This window comes from Ahaetulla prasina, chromosome 2, assembly GCF_028640845.1.
Source record: "Ahaetulla prasina isolate Xishuangbanna chromosome 2, ASM2864084v1, whole genome shotgun sequence".
In the NCBI taxonomy this organism is placed as follows: Eukaryota; Metazoa; Chordata; class Lepidosauria; order Squamata; family Colubridae; genus Ahaetulla; species Ahaetulla prasina.
Window position 1 is genome coordinate 203,787,684 of NC_080540.1, and position 22,862 is coordinate 203,810,545.

The window sequence follows — 22,862 nt, forward strand, 5'->3', positions numbered from 1 at the left end:
ATTTCCTCTTAGACCAATATTAGCTCTCAACAATTGTTACAGAGTAGCTTCGTACATCACAATTTATTTGTATTTTCTGCAATTATGATTATGATTATGATTATGATTCCCATGAATTTGGGGATCAGAACACAGCATGTGTGTTGGGGCAGATACAAAGGCTAGAAATAGTCTAGCACAGGGGTCTCCAACCTTGGTCCCTTTAAGACTTGTGGACTTCAATTCCCAGAGTTCCTCAGCCAGCTTTGGGAGACTCTGGGAGTTGAAGTCCACAAGTCTTAAAGGGACCAAGGTTGGAGACCCCTGGTCTAGCATGAGAGAAATAAAGTTTTCTATTGATACAAAATATAAAAGCAATTGTGTAGTAATGGATTGTCAGATTTTTGATCTTAAATCGGTGTTTTAATTATCTTTTCACAATAGGAAGGAGGAAGGGTGAAATTAAAATCTATTCATGCGTCCATTCATCCACTCATCCATTCCACACAATAATCACTTATATTCAATTTTAACATTGAAAGTGGTCAACTATGTAGTTGGACTTTATTTTTCTTTCCTGTTGTTAAAATGTTCTTGCTATTTAACTCTTTTATTCTAGGGTTGGGAATCATAAACAACTTTTACCTTCTTCTGTTACAATGATGTGAAGAGACTAGGGAGACTGATCAGAACCACAGAATTGAAATTATGGGCCATTAAAACCCTGTCCAATGCCGCAGATGTCCATCTAGGACATCAACCAAAGGATAGAATTTCCCCAATCTCATAATCTATCTGGCTTTGATATTTGAACCCATCAAAGTTGACAGATGTTCTTTGACTATGTTGACATGGAGCTTGAGCTGGAATCACAGTTTTTATACCACTTTAAAACTTCATGTAAAATATAACATATTGGATCAAATAAGAATTGTTCAGTTCTATTTTTATTCCTTGTTATTATTTGCTACCCATACCAAGTATGTTGCTTTTCTTTCCCTTTTCTTTTGGACATATCTGAAGAATTTTTTTAGTAACTTTTGCTAACTTCAGCTAATTTTGAGTTTTAGTTTTCCTAAGAAAATTCATTCAGAGTTTCCTGAAAACATACATATATTTAAAATGATAAAAGTAGACCTCTACATTAAAAGAATTTTTGCTGCAATAGAAATGAAAGATTAAGGACTCATCTTATTATGCATCTAGTTCCAATGTCTTGTTATTATTTCTACTAGCCTGTTTTCCAATTTCCTTATTTCACACAATATTCCTTCCAAAAAAACTTTCCTTCTTCAACTGTTTCATCTGTCCAAAGACCTTCTGTTTCTTTAATCGTTCCAATTTTCATTTCCTGCTCAGTCTTATTTCACCCCAAAATACCTCTTCAAATTTATTTTAATGTGAAACCTAGCTTAACTGCACTCAAGCCAACCCTTCATACAATGCATTTATCTGATTTACTATATTCATGTGCCTAATTCATTAGAAAGTCATTAGAAAGAAGGCTGTGCCTTGCAGAAAATCCTTAGAATGTAATCTTAGAATTTCAGGGTAATAAGAATAAACCCTTCAGATATACTAGACCAGAGGTGTCAAACTGGCGGCCTGAGGGCCAAATACAACATGTGCAGGTCATGCCCACCCTAGCTCCACAAAGGTAAAAAAGTCATGATACGTCACGATACGTCACGTGATGCAATTGCATTTGACAGCCATGTACTAGACCCTACAATCTTATTCACTGAGTCTTGTGATTGGGCCAAAATTACACAGTATGTTGCACTATTATTATGTTGGATATTACCCACAATCTCCTCAGCTCAAATCCATTGATCTATCTGTGACAATGTCATCTTAATATTGCTAGCATTACTATTAATATTCTTCAAGGAAGTCAAAAGGATCATTCAAGAAAACACATTAGTATGAGTAAAGAACTCCTTCTTGAAGCATAATATAGTACACAAAGCACAGTATAGTTATCAAAGAAAGTGTCTTTAAAATTTTCATAATATCATGATTCTTGGCTGCAATGAAGAAGTGATATTTTTAATAAAGCACCTTTTCAACATAGGCATTCTTCTAATATGCAATTATTCTGTGCACTCCAATTATGTAAAAAGAGCATCTAATTATCTAAAGGCTAGGATTATTTGCATATTCTGGAGTCAGAAACACTAGTAACTACTGCTTCCACAATCTGCTTAAAAGTACTGGCAGAAAACCTAATGAAACAGTCTGCCATGAAAAAAAAACCTTTCTAAAAAGGAAAGGGGGAAAAGGGAAAAAGATTTTTTTTTTAAAAGAAAGGAAGCAAACTGCTTTATCTTTTTATAGAAGTGATTCCTTTTGCAATCTTTCTGCACCTTGTGCCTCTGAGATATAATGGGTTTTAGCTTAAGATGTGATGGATATTTTTATGGTGATATTTTGGATGATAGGGGAGTGGCAATAAACAATATATCTGAAAGATACTAGTTGGGGAAGGTGGTTTTAAAAAAAATCTGAGTCTTTTTGCAATTGGTTTTGTACCCCAAGAATCAGTATATATTTTGAATATTTACTGAAACAAATAGAGGTAGGCTGTAGATTCATGAAGACTGCTAGTACTATATACTTACTAGAAGATGTATTTGTTCCTTCAGTAGAGGCAGAAATCTTGTCTATGAGTTCTGCAATACACAGAAAGCAACATGGTAGTAGAGATGGAAAAATCCTATCTATGAAGCGGAATTTAAAATTTGTCTTCCTAGGAAGGTCAAATTATTTGAGGAAAATGGTTGAAAAAGAAATTACATGTGGTCCTAATCACACTGGGAACAATTCATTAAAGCAAAAATTAATTTTAAAAACATTCCTTATTATAGGAATATATATAGAACACTAGTAGAATTAAGGAAAATGCTTGTAACCATTTGTAGGAATATGATAGGATATCACTATACTGAACTGAAGGACCACTATAGTATTACATTGATAGAGAGTACTAGAAATAAATTTAATTTCTGACTAGATTATTTATCCTGGGTCACATAAGAAAATTCAGAAGTTTAGATGACTCAACATCTGCAAAGAATTCATGACCAGCACTTCTTTTGGAAAAATCTGTACTAGGAGCAAAATACAAAAGAATGAAAGAAGTTTAACAATGGATGTAATGTTGATAAATTCTAAATAATTAGACTATGGGTATCTGACTCAAAAATGATCCACAGAAATCAACTTTTCAGATTGAATTGCACATCTGAAATGGAACTTGGATAATAACACAAACATTTCTTTTATAATAATGATTCAAATTATGTAGAAAAATCTGAATGGATGAAATTAACTTGACAAGTTGACGAAGTCCAGATCTGATAACCAGCTGAAGAAAAGAGAAATAAAAACAGGAGTGACTGAATTTTCAGTCTGATACGGGAGACTGAACCACAGGAAAGGCAAGACAGAGGATCTTTATGAAATGCAAAAAGTAGTCACATGCCAAAATCCAGTAACATTTCAAAACATGCATTCAGAAGGCCACGTGCTCCGCTCAACTTTCGGAATGCTACCACTCCAGAACTAGCAGTGTTAGACAAAAGACTCTCAGAAAAGCTAGAGAGATGCAGCATTCATTATTCTGCTGTGCCACAAAAGTGACAGATGAATAGAACAAGCAGCAGCATGCAATATGAGCATATAAGACAGCTGTCGAAGTGGAAACTGTCTTTCAGACATTGTAAAGAGTAGGTTTTAAAAACTCCAAATGTAGGCAGCCCCATTGCAAATAATGTAAGTCCTCTCTCAAAAACTAATTTTTGTGAAAAGGAAGCTTAAAAAAGTAAATACAATCCAAGATGTGGAACAGAGGCAATGTAAGCTAGATAAGGAAAGGATCTAAATATAATAGCAGCTCTTTTTAAATAATGTTATTTTGTTAGAGGATGCATGCAACATTGAGGAAATGAGAGGCATTAATATCTCATGCCAAAAAAAGAAAGTATTTTGTCAAGGAAGACAAAGAAAGGACGAATACCAGGCAAGTTGCAACCTGTAATAGGCTGCTATAATTTATAATTTAAGGGCATTTTTAGAGGTGAGAAAGGCACTAAATTCCAGTTGAGAATTCAACTCACAAATATAGATCCAGGATACAGCTACATCCCCCCGCCCATAGGTCTAAACACTATCCAAAGTATAATGATGCAGAGAAAGGCTAGGGAAAAAACCTGAATCTGTAGAATTAACATTAGGGAGGCAAGTTATACAACTTGACTTACGTGAGGATGCATTTACTCCTTTTGTCAAAACTGGTATCATGCCCGTGGGTTCTGCAAAAAACAAAAGCAGGAATCAGAAGAAGCTACACATGTCAGTGAACTGCCATGTGTATAAGATGGTGGTCTAATGAAATTACAGGAAAAGCAAGAAAAAATAGGTTATAAGTTTTAATATAATTAAAATTTATTACTAGTAATCTCACATATAGCAATGATATATCTCAGATATAGCAATGCTATTCTCAATTATTGGTATTTTTTATTATTTGGAAATAGCAAAATTTTGAAAGATGATATTATAAGAAGTGAATAAGTAGTTCCCTTGGGTGACATAGGCTAAGATCTAGGTTTCTATGAATCTCTGATTCAGTATGTGGAGCAAAGTAGATAGATAGATAGATAGATAGATAGATAGATAGATAGATAGATAGATAGATAGATAGACAGACAGACAGACAGACAGACAGACAGACAGACAGACAGACATATATAATCTATTACATACCATGTATTGAATAACTGAAAAAAACAATTTACACGATGACAGCAGATTTAAATAACACTTTCTAGTGAAAAGTAACTTTAATATCTGATTTGAGAGACTTCTTTCCTCCTTCTGAGTCATGTGGAACACACAAAAAGCTTCTTTTGATTTAACAAGTATCCATGTGTAGAGATACCTGGGTGTCTTGATGTAAGTGATATATCTCTAAGGATATTATAGTGTCACACATCAATGTGAAACAAGAATATAGCAGTCAAATGAAATAAGAATGAAAGGACAGTTTGATTAGTTGTAGAAACTGATAATGGGAAAGTTCAGTTGGTTCCATAATTACAGAATATTGTCAGGTTGGCCTTCTGCTAGTTAATGCTGATATGAAGCCATTGGTGAAGCTATCAAGTAATTTCTAACCATTCTTTATTACTCTTCCTCAGATTTAGATGGGCATATATAAATTCTGGATCTGTAAGGTTCAAAAGTCAAGAAAGACTGATTCTTACAATTTAATGATTTTTCCATGTTGATTTTTAAATATATATATATTTATACCTTTGGGCAGAATCTTGCAAAACTTATGTATCTACCATATAGTCAGAAACCCTAGTATCCCTTCATCCTCTTTCTCTTGCACAAGATATGTGGACTGTCTTTTATTCCTCTGGAATGCGCTCTTTCCCTCCTGGGAATCCAGCCTACTACATTTGATCAGAGGACCAGAATCTGCAGGATGAGGGCTAGTGGGAATCCCAAGAAAATGGAGCTCTGAGGATGGTGTGCTGGAGTAAGTATTAGTTTGGGAGTAGATAATGGCTTGAGTTTACTCTACGGTACATCTTCAATGGATGCTCAAATAGCCTTAATGGCCTGGAATGCTTTTAATCAGTTTGGACTAAACCATCAGCAAACCGGAGACATGAATTCATTCCCATGCCAATTATTGCAATGTGTTCTACATGAGGAACATCCTTTAAGGATGACGGGAGATTGTCACTGATATAGCTTTAGGAACACAATTTAGAAACCATCTTTCAACAGCTTTAAAGGAAAAAATACTTGCTATTGCAACCTTATATCTCTTCTTAGCAGAATATCATTACTCTTAGCTGCATAAGTGGTTATCCTTTTTAATCACAATTTAAGGAAAATCTTTCAGTGGAGTTATAATCTCATAATTAAATTGAAGCACTATCTGCTCTGCTTCTTAAAGAAGCAATCTTTTTACTAAATATTAAATGAAGCAGAGATTTCATTATTTTTCAAAACTCATAAACAAAACAAAAAACCTGATATTTTATCGTCATTCAATCCAAACTTGTAGGATAATAAAGTCTTGCTTTCAGAGGAAGACAAGAAATTAGGATTTCAAAAGAAAATGATAAATCCTTCTGACCATTATTGTTGACAAGCAGTTCTACAGACCTTGTTTTCTTTTCTCATAGATCTTTAACTTAAAACCAGACTAAACTAGGATCCATACATATATATATAATAATAATAATAATAATAATAATAATAATAATAATAATAATAATAATAATAATAATAATAATTTATTATTATTAATAAAATATTCTGTGGTCTTCCGGGTGCACTTCAAGGTGCTGGTTACCATCTTTAAAGCGCTCCATGGCTTAGGACCGGGATATCTTCGGGACCGCCTTCTATTACCACATGCCTCCCACCGACTGGTGCGCTCCCATAGATAGGGTCTCCTCAGGGTGCCGTCAGCCAGTGTCGGCTGGCAACCCCCAGGGGGAGAGCCTTCTCTGTGGGGGCACCTACCCTCTGGAACGAGCTTCCCCCAGGACTTCGACAACTTCCTGACCTCCGGACCTTTCGCCGCGAGCTGAAGACGTATTTATTCTTCCAAGCAGGACTGGCATAAAATGGGTTTTTTAAATTGGATTTTAAATGGGGTTTTTTATATTATATCATGTATTTTTATAATTTAATTTATAGGCCATATTGAATAAGTTTTTTAAATAGTGATTGTATTGTATTGTATTGTATTGTTTTATTTGGCTGTTCACCGCCCTGAGTCCTTCGGGAGAAGGGCGATATAAAAATTTATTTTTATATATATATATATGTATGTATGTATGTATGTATGTATGTATGTATATGTTTTCTGAGGTTTTCACGGGTGTTTGTATATAGGTCTTTGGTTTTTCGGGTTTTCTCCCGTGTAAAATTGGAAATGTCTTGGCAACGTTTCGACGAAGTCTCATTCGTCATCTTCAGGCTTCAGCTTCGTGCTTCTGGGAGCAATGTGTGATTGCAGCTGTTTCTTCCTTTTTAACTGCTAGTGGGGGTTTGAACTAATTGGGTGGGAGCTTGGCTGTGCTCTGATTGGATGGGGTTTTTTTGTGCTCTGATTGGTTGGGGGTGTGTCCTGTTTGTCCTGTTTGTGTGGGGGCTTGGTTGTGCGGGAGAAAACCCGAATAACCAAAGACCTACATATATATATACACACACACACACACACACACACACATATACACACATACATACATACATATACACTATAATGAAATACTTGCTTGCATCAATGTATAAACAGCAAAAAATTTTAATAAATGAACATTAAATATTATTCATACAGCCAGATCTGCATAAGATCTTTAGATATTTTATGGAGATTTTTTTCTCAATTAATGTATAAATATGAAAGTATGCAAGGTAAACATTATATGCAAGAAAAAGGTACCCTATATGTATATATATATATATATATATATATCTCAAGATTGTTCAGCCTTTTCAATATATGATACATTGTAAGCAATGTAAAAGTTTTTCAAAAATAGGATTCATAAACATTATAGGAAAAGCAACACAGTAAAACTGAGGGGTTTGTTTTGTTTGATCTGGAAGCATAGGAAAAATGCCTTCCCCAATTTTTGTAAAGGATTCCTCTGGGATACTTTGAAAAAGAGGTGGATGGGAAAGTATGAGAGATGAGAACTAATAGGCCGCAACATATAATTTATGACCCATCATTGTAAAGGAAGAGATCATTCAAACATTTGTTATGAGCTAATATGAAGATCCATGTAAGTACAAAGGCAAGGTATTACTACTTTACAAAGGCAGGGTATTACTACTTTAATTAATCAAAGATGTGTTTCTTATAAGATTATTTTAAGTTTTAGTGAACTCACAGGTATAGCTGACTTGCATTTTTATTAGGAATAGCCAAAAGGTCACAAAACGGTGGATAAGCTTCTGAGATATTCGACATTTACACTTATGACTGTATGACTGTAACTTTTTGTTGTTATCATTAAGGGTTAAATTGTACCCTATGACCATCATTTGTGTTGTAAATGTTGTACCTTGATGAGGGTATTTTTTTTTCTTTTTCTTTTATGTACACTGAGAGCATATGCACCAAAACAAATTCCTTGTGTGTCCAATCACACTTGGCCAATAAATAATTCTATTCTATTCTATTCTATTCTATTCTATTCTATTCTATTCTATTCTATTCTATTCTATTCTATTCTATTCTATTCTATTCTATTCTTCATTGGGGAATTTGTTACCCTGCACCCCCCACCCCCCCAAAAAAACATCCCAGGTCACATTTAGAATATTGTATTAATATCATTAAAGTGTTCCAAGTTCTGAGATAGGAAGATTATCACACTGTACTTGCTTATAGCTGGGGGAAAAAATAAGCTTTTGGCATCCTACAGGAAAAGGGGAATGAGATAAACAGAAAACAGGAAGATATTACTTAAAGTGTGCTGCTTGTTTTAGTGCTTGCCAAAAGGCAAATGGCAGATGGTAGTAACATTTCTGAAAGGAACTGTAGTTGCCATCTAAACATTTGCCAAACTTTAGAAAATATGGAGTCACGCTGTCCTATTTAATCTCTTTATTAAGAGTAATGACATATTTCTAAGGAAACCAATGCTTCAATATTTCAATGAAATCTATATAGCTCCCCAAAAAGAAGAAATATTCCTCCATATTTCTTCTCCTCCTCCAGATAAAATGGTAAGTAGTAGGAATGTACATATATTTTTGTACGAAAAAAAAATATGAAAATGTAAACATGAACATATTCTGAAAGAGTTAATCAAGCACAATCCATGGAGACCATAGATGTAGTTGGTCAAGAGGGATGAAAAAGAAAAAAAAAAGTTCTTTTTCATATTGGAAACTCAGAAGTTTGGCTCCTGAAAACATAACAGCTCCCGTCTGTTCAAATCCTTAAGTAGTGGATGGTTCTTGTTATTTGCTGTTTATGAATTCTAATGCATTTATTGATTTCAAATGACAATTGGCAGTTTTAATTTTTTTTAAAAAAAAAAAGCCAAACAAGCTGTCAAACCATTTAAAAACAAAAATATGTGAAGAAAACAACTTGAAAAATTACGATATAATTTACACAAGTGAGATAACAGCAATTCAGGCATCTGTTATATAATGGATTTCTAGGGGTTCTTCTTAGGCATTGAAATAAAATTTATATGTAGCATCAGGTGTGATAGAAATCATGACATTATTTCTATTGCCTTCCTGTCAGTATATTTTTTTCCCAAGCAGTTTAGGAGAGATTAACAAAGCACTTTCCAAGTGTATGCCCATTGACACAAATTCATGATCACATTTATGAAGTCTTAATATTGAAAGAAGGAAAAAAACATCCAAATAGATGTAACAGAAGTCCACTGAAATAAAGAAACATCTGGGGAAAGGTTATATTTCTCTCCAATAAAATATAAACAGCTGTGCATGCAGCTATGTATGTGTGTGTACAACACTGAGTAAAGGAAAAGACTCCTAGAGAAAAAGGCAAAAGAAATAGGAAATACAGTATCACTGGATTTCTTTTTAAAAAAAAATCCTAATTTTTTGAACGTCTAAATAAAATATTCTATATTAAGTTTGACATACCTACCTGAAAATGTATTTCGTTTTCACAAAATGTTATCAGTTACCTTTCATTAGGGCATAAGACACTTTAAATCCCACAAAGCTCACACAAGAAGGTGAAGCAAAAATAGTTTGCAAAAAGCAATTTGCATACAGTAAATGTAACCAATTTCTCCTGTTTGCTATTTATATCATTCTTTTGGAGAAATTCCACACATCTTTTCTGACCTCAATTACACTTTCCCCAAGGAGAACTTCGTTTTCAGAGTAAAGTAAGATGGGGGAAAAATCCTTGACTAATTTAAAGACAGCCTTAAAATACATGATGTGGCATTTGATTTGTTTTAGTAATTGGTTTTTAAATTATTCTATGATTTGAGATTGACTGAGGCAGAAAAACTAGATCTTTAGTCAAAAACATAACCATTAATGAGAGAAGAAAACATGACTAATGAAAATTGTTTACGAATCTGTATTCAGCCTTCTAAAAATGAAACAAACAAAACATCGGTGTCAGGATTGCTGCCACAGAAGAACTGCGAGGCAATCACATTTGATGGATCCACTATGATGATGAGCAAGAGTGAAATGACTTGCCACTTGTGCAGGAAAATGAAATTGATTGTATCATGCATTTTATTAAGGTGGGGCTTGATGACTAGAGTCTATTGGTAGAAACATTTTGAAAGGGGACAAAAAATAGAGGGCATGAGAGAGTAGCATTGAATGAGAGAACAACATTGCATGAGAAAGTTGTTGCAAAGGAAGTAAACACAATGGGGTTTGAATTGCTTCCTTAATTGTTATAACAATTCTTCTGGAATGAAGATAATGCTACTGAATTCCAGGTGACTGGGTGAAAAAAAATAGTCCCATTCAAAACCTAGTCTTGCATGAGTATGCTAATGTCTTCAGCCAATGCCATATCAGCTTAACGACATAAAATCACAGAATCGTAGAGTTGAGAAGACATCTAAGAAACCAAGTGCAACCTCTGCACATTGCAGAATTCTCTACACCATCCCTGATAGTGTAGAGCCTCTAGCCTCTGTTTGAAAATCTCTACTTGAAGGAAAAGAAACAGCTCCATCCAATAATTGTTCCACTAATTGACAGCTCTCACTGCCAAGAAGTTCTTTCTAAGGTCTAATCTGTATCTATATCCTTGAAACTGCATCCTATTAATCTTACCCTCTAGAACAAATGAAATTATTTAGTTTATCAATATACTTTTTAAACTGAAGTGTGCAGAACACAATGCAATACTCCAAATGGACCAGGATAACAACATTCCACAATGTGAGCTCTATGCTCCTCTCAATGTTCCTCAAGATGTTATTAGCATTTTTTGCACTGCCAGTAACATTGTTGGGACCTTTGACCTTGTGGATCCAATAAGTACACCCAAGTCCTTCTCTGATGTGCTGTTCTTTAGCCATTTTTTCTCCATTTTATACATGCTTCTTTTAGTTTTCTTGTCTAAATGCATGACTTTACATTTCTTTCTGTTTAGAATAGAATTCTTTATTGGCCAAGTGTGATTGGACACACAAGGAATTTGTCTTAGGCGTTTGTCTTAGGTTTCTATCCACTGTTCTAATCTCTTCTTTATCTTTCCTCCTTCTCTTTCCATATATTAGTCACCCCTCTTAGTTTTGCATTGTCTGCAAATTTGGTGTTTCCTCACTGGCCTTGCCCGTGTTATTTATAACAATGTTGAATAGTGGTCAGGTCAATATCGAGCCCTGTGATATTCCACTTAAAATATCTCTCAAGGTAAATTTAATACCATTAATAACTGTCATTTGAGTACAATCCTTGAACCAATTATAGGATCCACCTAATAGTTGACTTGTCAGGCTCTGTTTGACTTTTTTGTTAATAAGGACGCTTTGTCAAAGGTCTTGTTAAAGTCAACCATTACAGTATTTCATGCAAGCTGATTCTGTTCTGTTGAAAATAAGCATTTTTTCATTCCTAAAATTTATTTATTTGTATCCCACTTTCATTATTTTTATAACTCAAGAACATATCCAATGCACCTTCCTCCTCCTATTTCTCCATAACCACCACCCTATGTTGGGTGAGAGAGTGACTGGCTCAAGGTCACTAAGCTGGCTTTTATGACTAAGGCAGGACTTGAACTCATGGTCTCCTAATTTCTAGCATGGCGCCTTAACCACTAGACCAAACTGGCTGTCATATCCTCTGAAACATGACCCTGAACCCTGTGCTGGGAAATTTACAGAAAAGGTACCTAGGAGGTCTTCTAGTCCAACCCCTTGCTCAAGCAGGAAACCCTATACCATTTCAGACAAATGGTTGTCTTCTAGAGGCAAGTCATTCCACTGATTGTTAATCTCTTTATTAATGCAGCGTAGGACTGCACTGGCTTGTTTGGCAGCTGCAGCACACTGCTGGCTCATATTTAAGTGATTGTTCACCAGGACTGTGTGTTTCTATATTAACTAGATTATCCAGATCTATTTTGCTGTGACATCAGGATTGGACAGTCAGAATTTGACAAGAGAATTTTGTCCTTATTCTTCTGCTACAACCCTTAACAGGTTTGGATTCATCCACCTCTCCCCTGGGTTTACAGTTTTCCATTTCCTTCTTGGGATGGAAGCCTTTTTATGGTAGTTCTGGTATTTCTTTGAAGGCTGATGCTAGAAGGCAATACTGGAAGTTCTTGGTTCTCTAATGCAGGGGTGTCCAAACTTGGCAGCTTTAAGACTTGTGGACTTCAACTCCCAGAATTCCCCAGCCAGCTTTGTCCACAAGTCTTAAAGTTGCCAAGTTTAATGTTTCTATTTTATTCATATACTGTATGTATGGAATAATTGGGAGAGTTTTCACTATTACTATGTTGGAAAAGATGACTCTTTTCTTACCATCTGAATCTGAGAAAGCTATTCAATTTCTAAATGTCAGTTATAATGAAGGCAAAATGTTAGTGTTTTTGATGGAAGAGAATATTTGTAACTCAGGCTGAAATGAGGAGTCCTTGGTGGTCTCTGAGCCTGTTGGTTTTCTTGCTGATGTTTCATTCTCAAACTTGGTGACATCATCCATGCTACTTAGTGTTTTGATGTTGCTCAGTTCCCATAGGCTCTGAGCAGCTTACAAAATGCCAAAACATAGCATCAATCTTAAAAATTTACTACTTAACATCATAGACCTCTACATCTTCCAATCTTTCCTAAAGAGCCAAGACAGGGAAGAAGGCTAGATATATGGGATGAACTGTTCTATGAAAGGGGGTGGGATTATTAAGAGGTCTTGCACAATTGCTTTGAAAGCTGCCTCAGTTGGCCACTTACAAAATAATCCAAGATAAACATTAGATTCAAGATAGCTATTTGGAAAGTTTTCAGAAAATACTTGAGATCAGCAGCTATACTTAAGGTAGATAACTCTTGAATAACTGGGGATTGTAACAGGATAATCTCATTGGATTTTGCTATTTTTTTCATAAAAATGCTGATCTTTAAAATGCTGTGAATATAATTCCAATTATTTCTTTACTCATATATTTAGAATTATTTTAAAAACTTTGTATAAAATTTTTAAGATGTCCGATAAGATGTTGAAGGATACAACTAGCAGAAGCATGCTAATGGTACAAAAGAGAACAGTATTACAAACAAATGCCAAATAAAATAAAAATACACATTGCTATGGCAAACAATAACACAACAGATATGCCTTTATATCAGGGGCAGACAATATGGTACCCTTCTATTGTGGGTTAGTATTTTCAATGGTGCCCATCGGGGTGCTTCTTCCACTCAATATTTTCGAAAGATTCTTTTAATTATAAAAGAAATTAAGTGGAAACTCAGCATACTACAAAACAAATCAGCAGCTTCTGCTGTCATTTCACTTGGAGGAGAGCCATTAAATGCTGCAAATGCTCCACAGAGATTAAGGAGAGCATCACTAATCAATCATCTTATAAATGGGTGCTTTGTTATTAGCGGTGCCTATCCATGGCAACCATTTTGTAAGTAGGGAAGTCTCCCATGGCAGCCATTTCAGGATTTCAACACGGTGTCAAACAACTTTCAATGTGCCCTTGATAAAAAAAAAAGTTTAACTACTCTTGTTCTATATAATTGGGGCCTACAAAACATTAATTCTATACAGCTTTCTTTTAATATATTATTTATCAGATATGTAAGCACCTTTATTACAGAATGTTTCCCAGCAAACTTGTAATAAACCTGAGTCATGATAGGAAAGAATTACATAGTTCTCACATCTCAATAACTGTTCTCATCATGCATCCAGACCCTATACACAGAAAACCTTTCCTTCCTTCCTTCCTTCCTTCCTTCCTTCCTTCCTTCCTTCCTTCCTTCCTTCCTTCCTTCCTCCCTCCCTCCCTCCCTCCCTTCCCTCCCTCTCTCCTTCCAGTTATTTTTGTCATTTTGATGTAACACATTTGCTCTTTGTACCAAAGAACAAGATATACAACATTGGAAAATCAATTTCATTTTATTAAAGTCCCTTCTATTGCCAATCTAGTATGCTATTTGGTATTTTTGCCTTCAAAAACTTTATCTTGCTGAATTGCATTTCTCAGTGCTTATGTCTCCTTTTATGAAGATATAATATTCTCGGTGCTCACTCAGCACTTCAAAAATTCCATCTGAACCACACTTTAATTTCATTATAGGGATAGGTTAGCAAACTCGGTTGGAATTTTATATCTTGTAGTTAGGGCTTGCAATAAGAATTCTCATACTTTTTGTGATCTTTTCTCCATTCTTTTAGTTGGAAGAGAGTACAGGAATATCCTTAGGTGCACAAACATGTGTCCATTTATCTGAGTCATTACTTCACCCTTGTACTCTGGCTGAGTCCTGAGTCTGGGATATCACTTCAAACTGCTAAAGCCATTTCAAGTGTGAAACTGTGCAGATTTATGGGCAACCAATTCATTTATGTATGGGAACTAGGTCAGTTACAGTGAAAAGAAATACCTGTTTAATCCATTACTTCAATACTCATAAATTAGTATTTCAGTGTAACACTATTATAACAGTAGAATTTACTGGTAACGTTTTTCATGCAGTTTACTGTAATTTTGTTCTTTACATAACTATCTGTCAATTTTTCACCTATCTTAATACTTAGTTTTGAATAAGAGTACCCTAATTATTATTCTAAAATGTATTTCATTATATATACACACACACACACACACACACACACACACACACACAATACATACATACACACACATATTAGATACATGCTTGGCATTACAAGACAAGATAGAAAGACCTGCACATGGATTAGAGAATGAACAAAAGTATATGATATCATCAGGAGAGTAAAAGAATTGAAATGGAAATGGCCTGGTTACATAGCAAGAAGAACTGATGGCAAGTTGACCAAGGCAAACATAGAATGGATCCCACTTGATAAAAAGCATCCACAAAAGAGACTTAAAATGAGATGGACTGACAGCATCAGCAAGCATGTGGGCCCAATTGGCAAAAGAAAGCTCATGACCATACTGGTTAAAAACATGCAGAAGAGACCTTCATTCTGCAGTGGATAAACAATGGATAAAATGAAGATGATTATTATAATTTCCTAATGCTAATAATTCTATTTTTTTAAAAGGAAACAATTTCAGTCTAACCAGAATGATAAGAGGAGCTGTTCCTGCATAATTAACTCCCATAAGGTTCTATATAATCATGTAGATTTGATGATGATGATTCAAAAATCTTTATCAATTTCATGAATGTATGAAAGTTTGAAAAGAGCTGGGAAAGAATTGCCAGCATCGTATCTCCATAAAATAAAATCAAGGCCAACCAATAAAATGAAGACTCAATAGATACAAGAGTGTCAGGCAAAGCAACCAGAATCAATCATGAATAGTGTCAGACAGACAGCCTTATTGCTAACCACCCATGTTACAAGAATCTCACCAGCTGCATTCTCTTGAGAATGGTCAGATAAGGCTTCAAGGATTATGGGGAGGTCAGGCCTGTGAACTTTGCAGTCCAAAGCCTCTATACTCCCCCCACTTAACACCTCATTCCAGTCTAGTTGGAGATTCCAAGACAAAGAGATGGCAAATGAAATTCAACACAAGATGTGATACAACAAGGACCTATTTATTTAGCAATAGCATAGCAATGGCACTTAAACTTATAAACCACTCCACAATGTTTTATAGCACTCTCTGAGCAGTTTATAGAGTCAGTATACTACTCCCAACAATCTTGGAAGGATGAAAAGCTGTCAACCTTGAGCTGATCAGGATCGAACTCCTGGCAGAGGACAGAGTCAGACTGCAATACTGCATTCTAACCACTGTGCCACCACAGCTCCTATTTATTTGCTGAGCTTGTACTCTCTGTAAAGGAACATAGAGACCACAGCTCATTGACTGCAACTCTATCGCAGAGAGTCAAATGGCTTGGAACAGTTTTGTCAACTCAGGGTAATATAGAACATACTATGTCCTCAGTTTATTTGTGTTCTGAAACTCCCAGGCTGAATTTTTTTGATACGTGTTACACATGGAAACGAAAGTGGCCTCCAAAATTCCACATAATTTAAAAATGACCTGCTAGAATTGGGAATAGATGATCTGGACATAATATACCAATGCTTTTCTATCTTCATTGGTTTCTAGAATATTTCTTATAGCATTCAAAGTGCTGTTTTGACATTTGAAACGTAAATGACCCTTCTCTGGATACATCACCCAAGTATAAATAATTCCTAGGACGAAGCTTAAATAATAGTGGCATTTTAGTTGTGGAACGTTTCTCCCATCACTATTTTATGGAAATTTTGGCATCAAATCACTTTGTAAAGATTCACATAGTCCTCAAAAACCCCTTAATTTTTAAATATTAAAAATATTGTTTTAACATAAAACTTATACCATAAACTGTCAGGACATTATCAAAGTAAAAGATTATAATATCAGCATTACAACGTATAATTAAATATATGCTTCTATAAATATATAACCTGCACATAAATATATTGCATTTTGCTTTTTAGCATAATGTTTGAAAATCCGGAACATTCAATTTAAAATAGCACGACACAATACATTTCCATTTTGTTTTTGTTTTTCATCTAATGGCAAACAAACAAAGCATCTGAATTTTGCTACCTTAGGAAACAAAATGGCAAACTGTATAATCATCCAGGAGTATCTGTTAAAAAGATTATATACATGCTGATGGAGTAAACAGAAATTTGTGTATCTGCTGTGAAAAACACAGCTGAACATATCGGTTAAAAATATGTATCTCTTTCATTGACCACAAACTATTTTTTACTTTTCTGCACCTTAAAATTGCAAATCTAAATTACAGGACACAAGAGGAATAAATGAATTTAATAACTCCATATGTATTTCATGTAAATCTATTGCTGTAACCTCTCTAATGAGGATAGTAAACTATCCCATGTGCACAAAGGTGAATGTCTTCGTTGTTTTTGCTGACTAGAAAAAAAATGAGGCAAGTGTGGCTGTAGTAGAATACCGAATACACATTTTAAGGTCTCATACTATGCTCGCATTTAAGCCAAAAACAGATAAGAATTTAATTTACTTATCTTAGTAATAAAATAAATATGATCACTTACTATAAAAATATATTGTTTTCATAGCTACACTTGAAAATGTGTCAGGTCATATTCAAATAACTTGAAAGAACTTCTTAACTATTAACTCCCCCCCCCCATATTGTATTCTATTATTTAGAAATTCTACCTAAATTTGGCCTTTATATTATCCATTAAATGATAAACCAAAATATTTTCACTTCAGTTTAGTCTGAGTTTTATACCCTTAAGTAGATATATTACAGGAGATTTTTTTAATATCAATTCTTTTAACAATTCATTTTATTGGCAACAATTCTAGATAAGAATGAACCACGTCTTACCACTGGTGTCTGTAATAGTTACTTCAGCTTTAGTACTGTCATCTCCAAATCTGTTGCTTGCTTTACATGTATATTCCCCAGCATCACCCAAAGAAGCTTTAGTAATGCGGAGTTCGGAGAATGTTCTAAGGAAAGAAAGTTGAATAAATATGAAATAATTTTACGCATTGTTGAAGGAAACAAATATACACAAAAATACTTTTTAGATTTGTTCCTCCTTTACTGGAGGTGAAGAGATGAACCATGTTCATAAGACAAATGACATATTGTAAATTACAGGTAGTAATTTGACAGCTGCAGCATCCCCATGGTCACGTGATTTACATTCAGATGGCTTGGCATATTTATGATGGCTGCAGTGTCCAGAGCTCATGTGTAGCCCTTTGGTAACCTTCTGACAGCAAAATCAATGGGGAAGCTCAATTAATTTAACAACTATGTTAACAATTGCAGTGATTCACTTAACAACTGTGAAAAGTCATAAAATGGGGGCAAAACTCACTTAACAAATTTCTCACTTAGCGACATAAATTCTGGGCTCAAATTTGGTCATAAATCAAGGACTACCTGTAATACATAATTTTCCTATTATAGATTTGGTAGTACAGGCACTCCTTACTTAATGACCATATGATGGAAACCTCCTCCCTCCCAAGATTCTTACCATCCACCCTCAAAGTTATGACTGCCGCACAGACACATCTGGAGTTACATGATTACACTTTGGTGCTTGGCACATTTCAGCTCACATTTACAAATAGTTACAATGTCCCATTATAAGATCACAATGTTATTTGTGCCATTTTTGGCCAGTTTCCCGCAAAAAAGCATCCATTCAGAGAAAGGATTTTCTTAACATCCATGTGCTTTGCTTAATAACCAAATAATTCACTTAGTGACCACAGTGATTCGCTTTACAACAGTCTTAAAAACTGAGTTGTAAAATTTTACAGTCGTAAAATCGAGTCGGGTCATGTGGTGGCTTAAGGACCTCAATGTCTTATGGCCAAAATTCCAGGCTCAATTGTTTGTTGTCATGTTAAAAAATGTGAGGTTTACCTATACAACAAAAGGATAAACTATTGTCTTTAACTTGAGATTAACCTTCAATTGCTTGTTTGAACCAGGGGTGAAATTCAAAAATTTTCCCTAGCGGTTCTGAGGGTGTGGCTTGGTGGGTATGGCAGGGGAAGGATATTGCAAAATCTCCATTCCCACCCCACTCTGGGGCCAGCCAGAGGTGGTATTTGCCAGTTCTCCAAAGTATTCAAAATTTCCGCTATCAGTTAGAACCTGCTGGATTTAACCCCTGGTTTGAACTGATCATTAGAAGTTAGAACTAGAAAGCAGTTTGGTTTTTTCTCCTTGGATTCAATTGTGTTCTTTTTGCTTATCTTCTTTTAATGTGTATTTATGAGCACAAACCTTCCCATTATTAAACTTTTTAAGTAACTCTAAGAGCCCTCTTGGCTGGGCAAAGAAAAATGGCTTCAAATAATAAAAATACCCAAACATTTAGGTCCTATTTTTGTTTAATAAAACAATCTTAACAGTAAGAGATAAACCCCGTTTAAGCTCAATACCCTCCTATATTTTTATGCATTTACATATTTATCTTGGCAATAGTACAGATATGGATTGCAATTCCTTCTTCTGTTGTTGTTGTTTTAATCTCCCATCTTAGACTGTAACCCTGAGAGGATTTGGCAGTTTCTCATCCAGCTACTAATGATGGCCAACCCTGCTTAACTTTGTTTGGATCAGTTAAGATTTCTAACTACTGCCAAATTTTGTAGGACAGTCTTAAGTACAATAAGTTAACTCTTCAACTGCCTCACTAAAATAGAATAGAATAGAATTTTTTTTTAGAATAGAATTTTTATTGGCCAAGTGTGATTGGACACACAAGGAATTTGTCTTGGTGCATATGCTCTCAGTGTACATAAAAGAAAAGATACGTTCATCAAGGTACAACATTTACAACACAATTGATGATCAATAAAAGCAGTGGATTTACATGAGGTTTTTCAAAAATGTTAACTACATGCTTAATGTAGGATTTTAATGTTAGGATTTCATGTTGAAGTAGACACCACCATGATTACAGCACTTTTATTATCATTGCTCAGATCTTTCTAATGTGCAAAAGTTGTACCATATATACCTGTAAATATAGGATGACTAGCTGGATCCCCGTGCTTTGCTACGAAACTAAGTGACTGGGCTTGATAAATCAACACTTACAGCTTGAATCCTCCCCATCCTCTCCCCTTCTCTCCCTCAGCTTTGCCCCACAGAAACGTCTCCTATCCTATCCTCTTAGGCTTTCTAGCCCCTTTTCTCCATGAGGCTTGCCCCACAGAAGCCTGTCCCATGCTAACCCATTCTCTCCAGAGTTATTTTCAAGCTCTGATGGTCATTTCGAAAAATCCTTTCTTACTGAGCACCTAGAAGCCAAGAGGAACATACATGGCAAATTTCAAGTTTGTAGGCTTTACGGTTCTGGAGATTTCGTGATTAATGCGTGAGTGGTTTTCGCTTTTATATATATAGATTGAGAATGTAGGCTGAATCATAGAATCATAGGCTGGGAGGAGTCTTGGAGGTCTTCTAGTCCAACTGATTGCTCAAGGCAGGGACCTTATGTGTCCCATCCTGTTCAAATGGTTATCCAGTCTGTTTTTGAAAATCTTCAGTGTTGGCGCACCCACAACTCTGAGAGGTAAACTATTCCATTGATTAACTGTTCTCACGGTCAGAAAATTTCTCTTTACTTCTAGGTTGGGTCTCTCTTAAGCAAGCATTTCACTTAAGCAAGCTTCTTGTCTTGCTCTGTTTTGGAGAATAATTCAATCCTTTCTTCTCTGTGACAGTCCCTCAAATACTGGAAGAAAGTTATCATGTCCTCCCTAATCCTTCTCTCCAATAGGTTAGACATACCCAGCTGTCTCAACTGTTCATTCATATTCAGCTCTTCCTCCCCACCTTGGGAGATAATATCAGAGATAAACAAAATTTTATTAAAAATAAAACTAAGCACTCCTTTTTAATTTTAATATTAAACATTAAAAAGTAGCCATTCATTGTTGGACAAATAAATTATAGATCTGTAAGTAACATAGATGAAAAAAAAACCCTAAACTTCTGGGCAAAACATATGAAGACAATAGTCAGCTACAAAACCCCAAAGTTCTTCTTGTACATATCCAGAACATCATTCATGGAGACATAAAATTCAATCCTTCCCTCATTTTTTGGGGAAGTGGGACAGGTACCTTTGAGTCAGTTTTTGACTTCTGGCAACTGTCTGGATTAGTTATTACAATTTTCTTAGCAAGATTTTTTGGAAAGAGTTTGCCATTGTCTACTCCTAGGATAGTGACAGGGCTCGTGTTAGTCAGGTGGTGTCATAGCTAAGTAGGGACCAGAATTCACAGACTCCCAGTTTCTAGACAGGTGCTTTAATTACTACACCAGACTGACTCTTAAAGTTTCCTCTTGTACAGAGATTTAAAGAAATTATACAAGAAAACAGACACAAACCTCAACATAGATTCCAAACTAAAACTTCCTTCTATAGAAAATGAGGATTCTAAAACTGATGTTTCTCCAGCTTTGGAAGTGATTTCACTTCAAGAGGCTGCTCAGGCTAGGCCATGGGAAACCCATTCCTTTGCAGCATAGTTTGGAATCTTCAGTCTTTATTTTTAAAGGAATCAGGCACTCATAAAGAAACCTAGCTGGCATTTCCATTACTTAATAGCTATTACAGGTAGTCCTCAACTTACAACCACAACTGGGACCAGAATTTCCATTGCTAAGCAAGGCAGCTGTTTTTGCCATGTTTGTTAAGCAAATGACTTCAGTTGTTAAGTGAAACAGGCAGTTTAGTGAACCTGGCTTTCCCCATTGACTTTGCTTGTTGGAATCAGGCTGAGAAGATTGCAAATGGCAACCATATGACCCCGTTACAAATATATGCGAGTTGCCAAGTGGTCAAATTCTAAAATCTCAGATGACCATTACTGAGTTGTGGAACAACAGGTTTCCCGTAAATTCTTGTAGTGAGCTCTCCAAGGTACTGATAAGGAGTTGTCCTGCCAATGCCCAGACCCAGACAGAAAAAAATTATCTTCCCCACTATAATTAACCAATGTCTAGAGAAGTTCCTATGGATTCTCAAACAAGAAAGAATGGGGGAAGTGAGCTATATCAATAGGATTCTGAATGGACAAAAATGTTTACTTTAATGCTGTAGAGAGTTCAAAATTGCCAAGGAAAAATAATGCTAAAATAAGAAAATATTATGGAAGTCATGCCAATTTTAGAAAACAATAAAAGGGACTCTTACATGTACTCTTATGTGAATCACATGAAAACTCAAATTTTAGAAACGATTATAATATTACCGCTAAATACCTACTAATATTGTGAAGCCATAGGTCATACACAATGAATTGGCAACTGTCTTATAAGTATCCACAGCAAATGCATGAAGTTATGGGTTTCTTATTCACAGTTGCAATATATGTTTTATATTTGATGCCTGAGTTTTAGATTTCAGCTTGAAAGTCACCAAATTAATTTCCGTGCAGTGAATAAAAACATGATTCCTATGGATAACCTTACAGAAATCCCAGGTTTCATTTTCAAACAGAAATCATGCATGAGGAGGACTTCACATCGAATCTATATAAATTTCTATCCATTCCTTAAAATTGTATTAGATACACCTTTCTCTAATGTATAATTAGCCCAATGACAAACTAAACTGCTCTCCTTAACTTATGAGGACAAGACAAATGTAAATGATTTTATAACAAATATAAGCTGCCCGAATTGGGCCAGTTACTAAACCTCATCTTATTTTACCTTACAAAATAATGATGAAGATCAGGTAATGAAAATATGCACTAAATTGTGTAATATGAAAGCACTGAAATAATAGTAGCATAGTGCATTCTTAAGTATTAGACCAAAATACTAATACTAATAGTAATTAGCAAGCATAGATGCAAGCAACATAGCATATATCCCTTAATATCCCTGCCAGGCAGGGTTTGTGCTCCGTCTGATTTTATTAGTATATTATTTATATATATTTTAAAAATAAGCCCAAGAATTTGCCAAGGTATATGGTGTGCTGGAAGGTAGTAAGATGGTGGATTCCTAGGAGGAGGGGTGAATTTCAGCAGATGGAGACAACTCAGATCAGATAGTATGTGTGAGAGAAAGAGGGTGAAGACAACACCTCCCTATTAGTTCACAGTGTATGTTACAAATGTAGATAGTGGT

At 35.1% G+C, this 22,862-nt stretch overlaps 1 protein-coding gene across 8 annotated transcripts in view; it reads right to left on the minus strand.

The window, feature by feature from the left end:
* Positions 1–22,862, minus strand: part of NRG1 (neuregulin 1) — a 144,388-nt gene that overhangs the window by 116,196 nt on the left and 5,330 nt on the right. For 4 of the 8 annotated variants that reach the window (XM_058165831.1, XM_058165830.1, XM_058165828.1 and 1 more), the window contains exons 2-4: positions 17,568–17,692; positions 4,242–4,292; positions 2,601–2,651 (exon numbers count right to left, since the gene is read on the minus strand). In XM_058165831.1, the coding sequence (XP_058021814.1) occupies positions 2,601–2,651; positions 4,242–4,292; positions 17,568–17,692 (227 nt within the window). The remainder of the gene's footprint in view (positions 1–2,600; positions 2,652–4,241; positions 4,293–17,567; positions 17,693–22,862) is intronic. The other 4 variants (XM_058165832.1, XM_058165834.1, XM_058165836.1 and 1 more) reach the window with 2 other exon arrangements.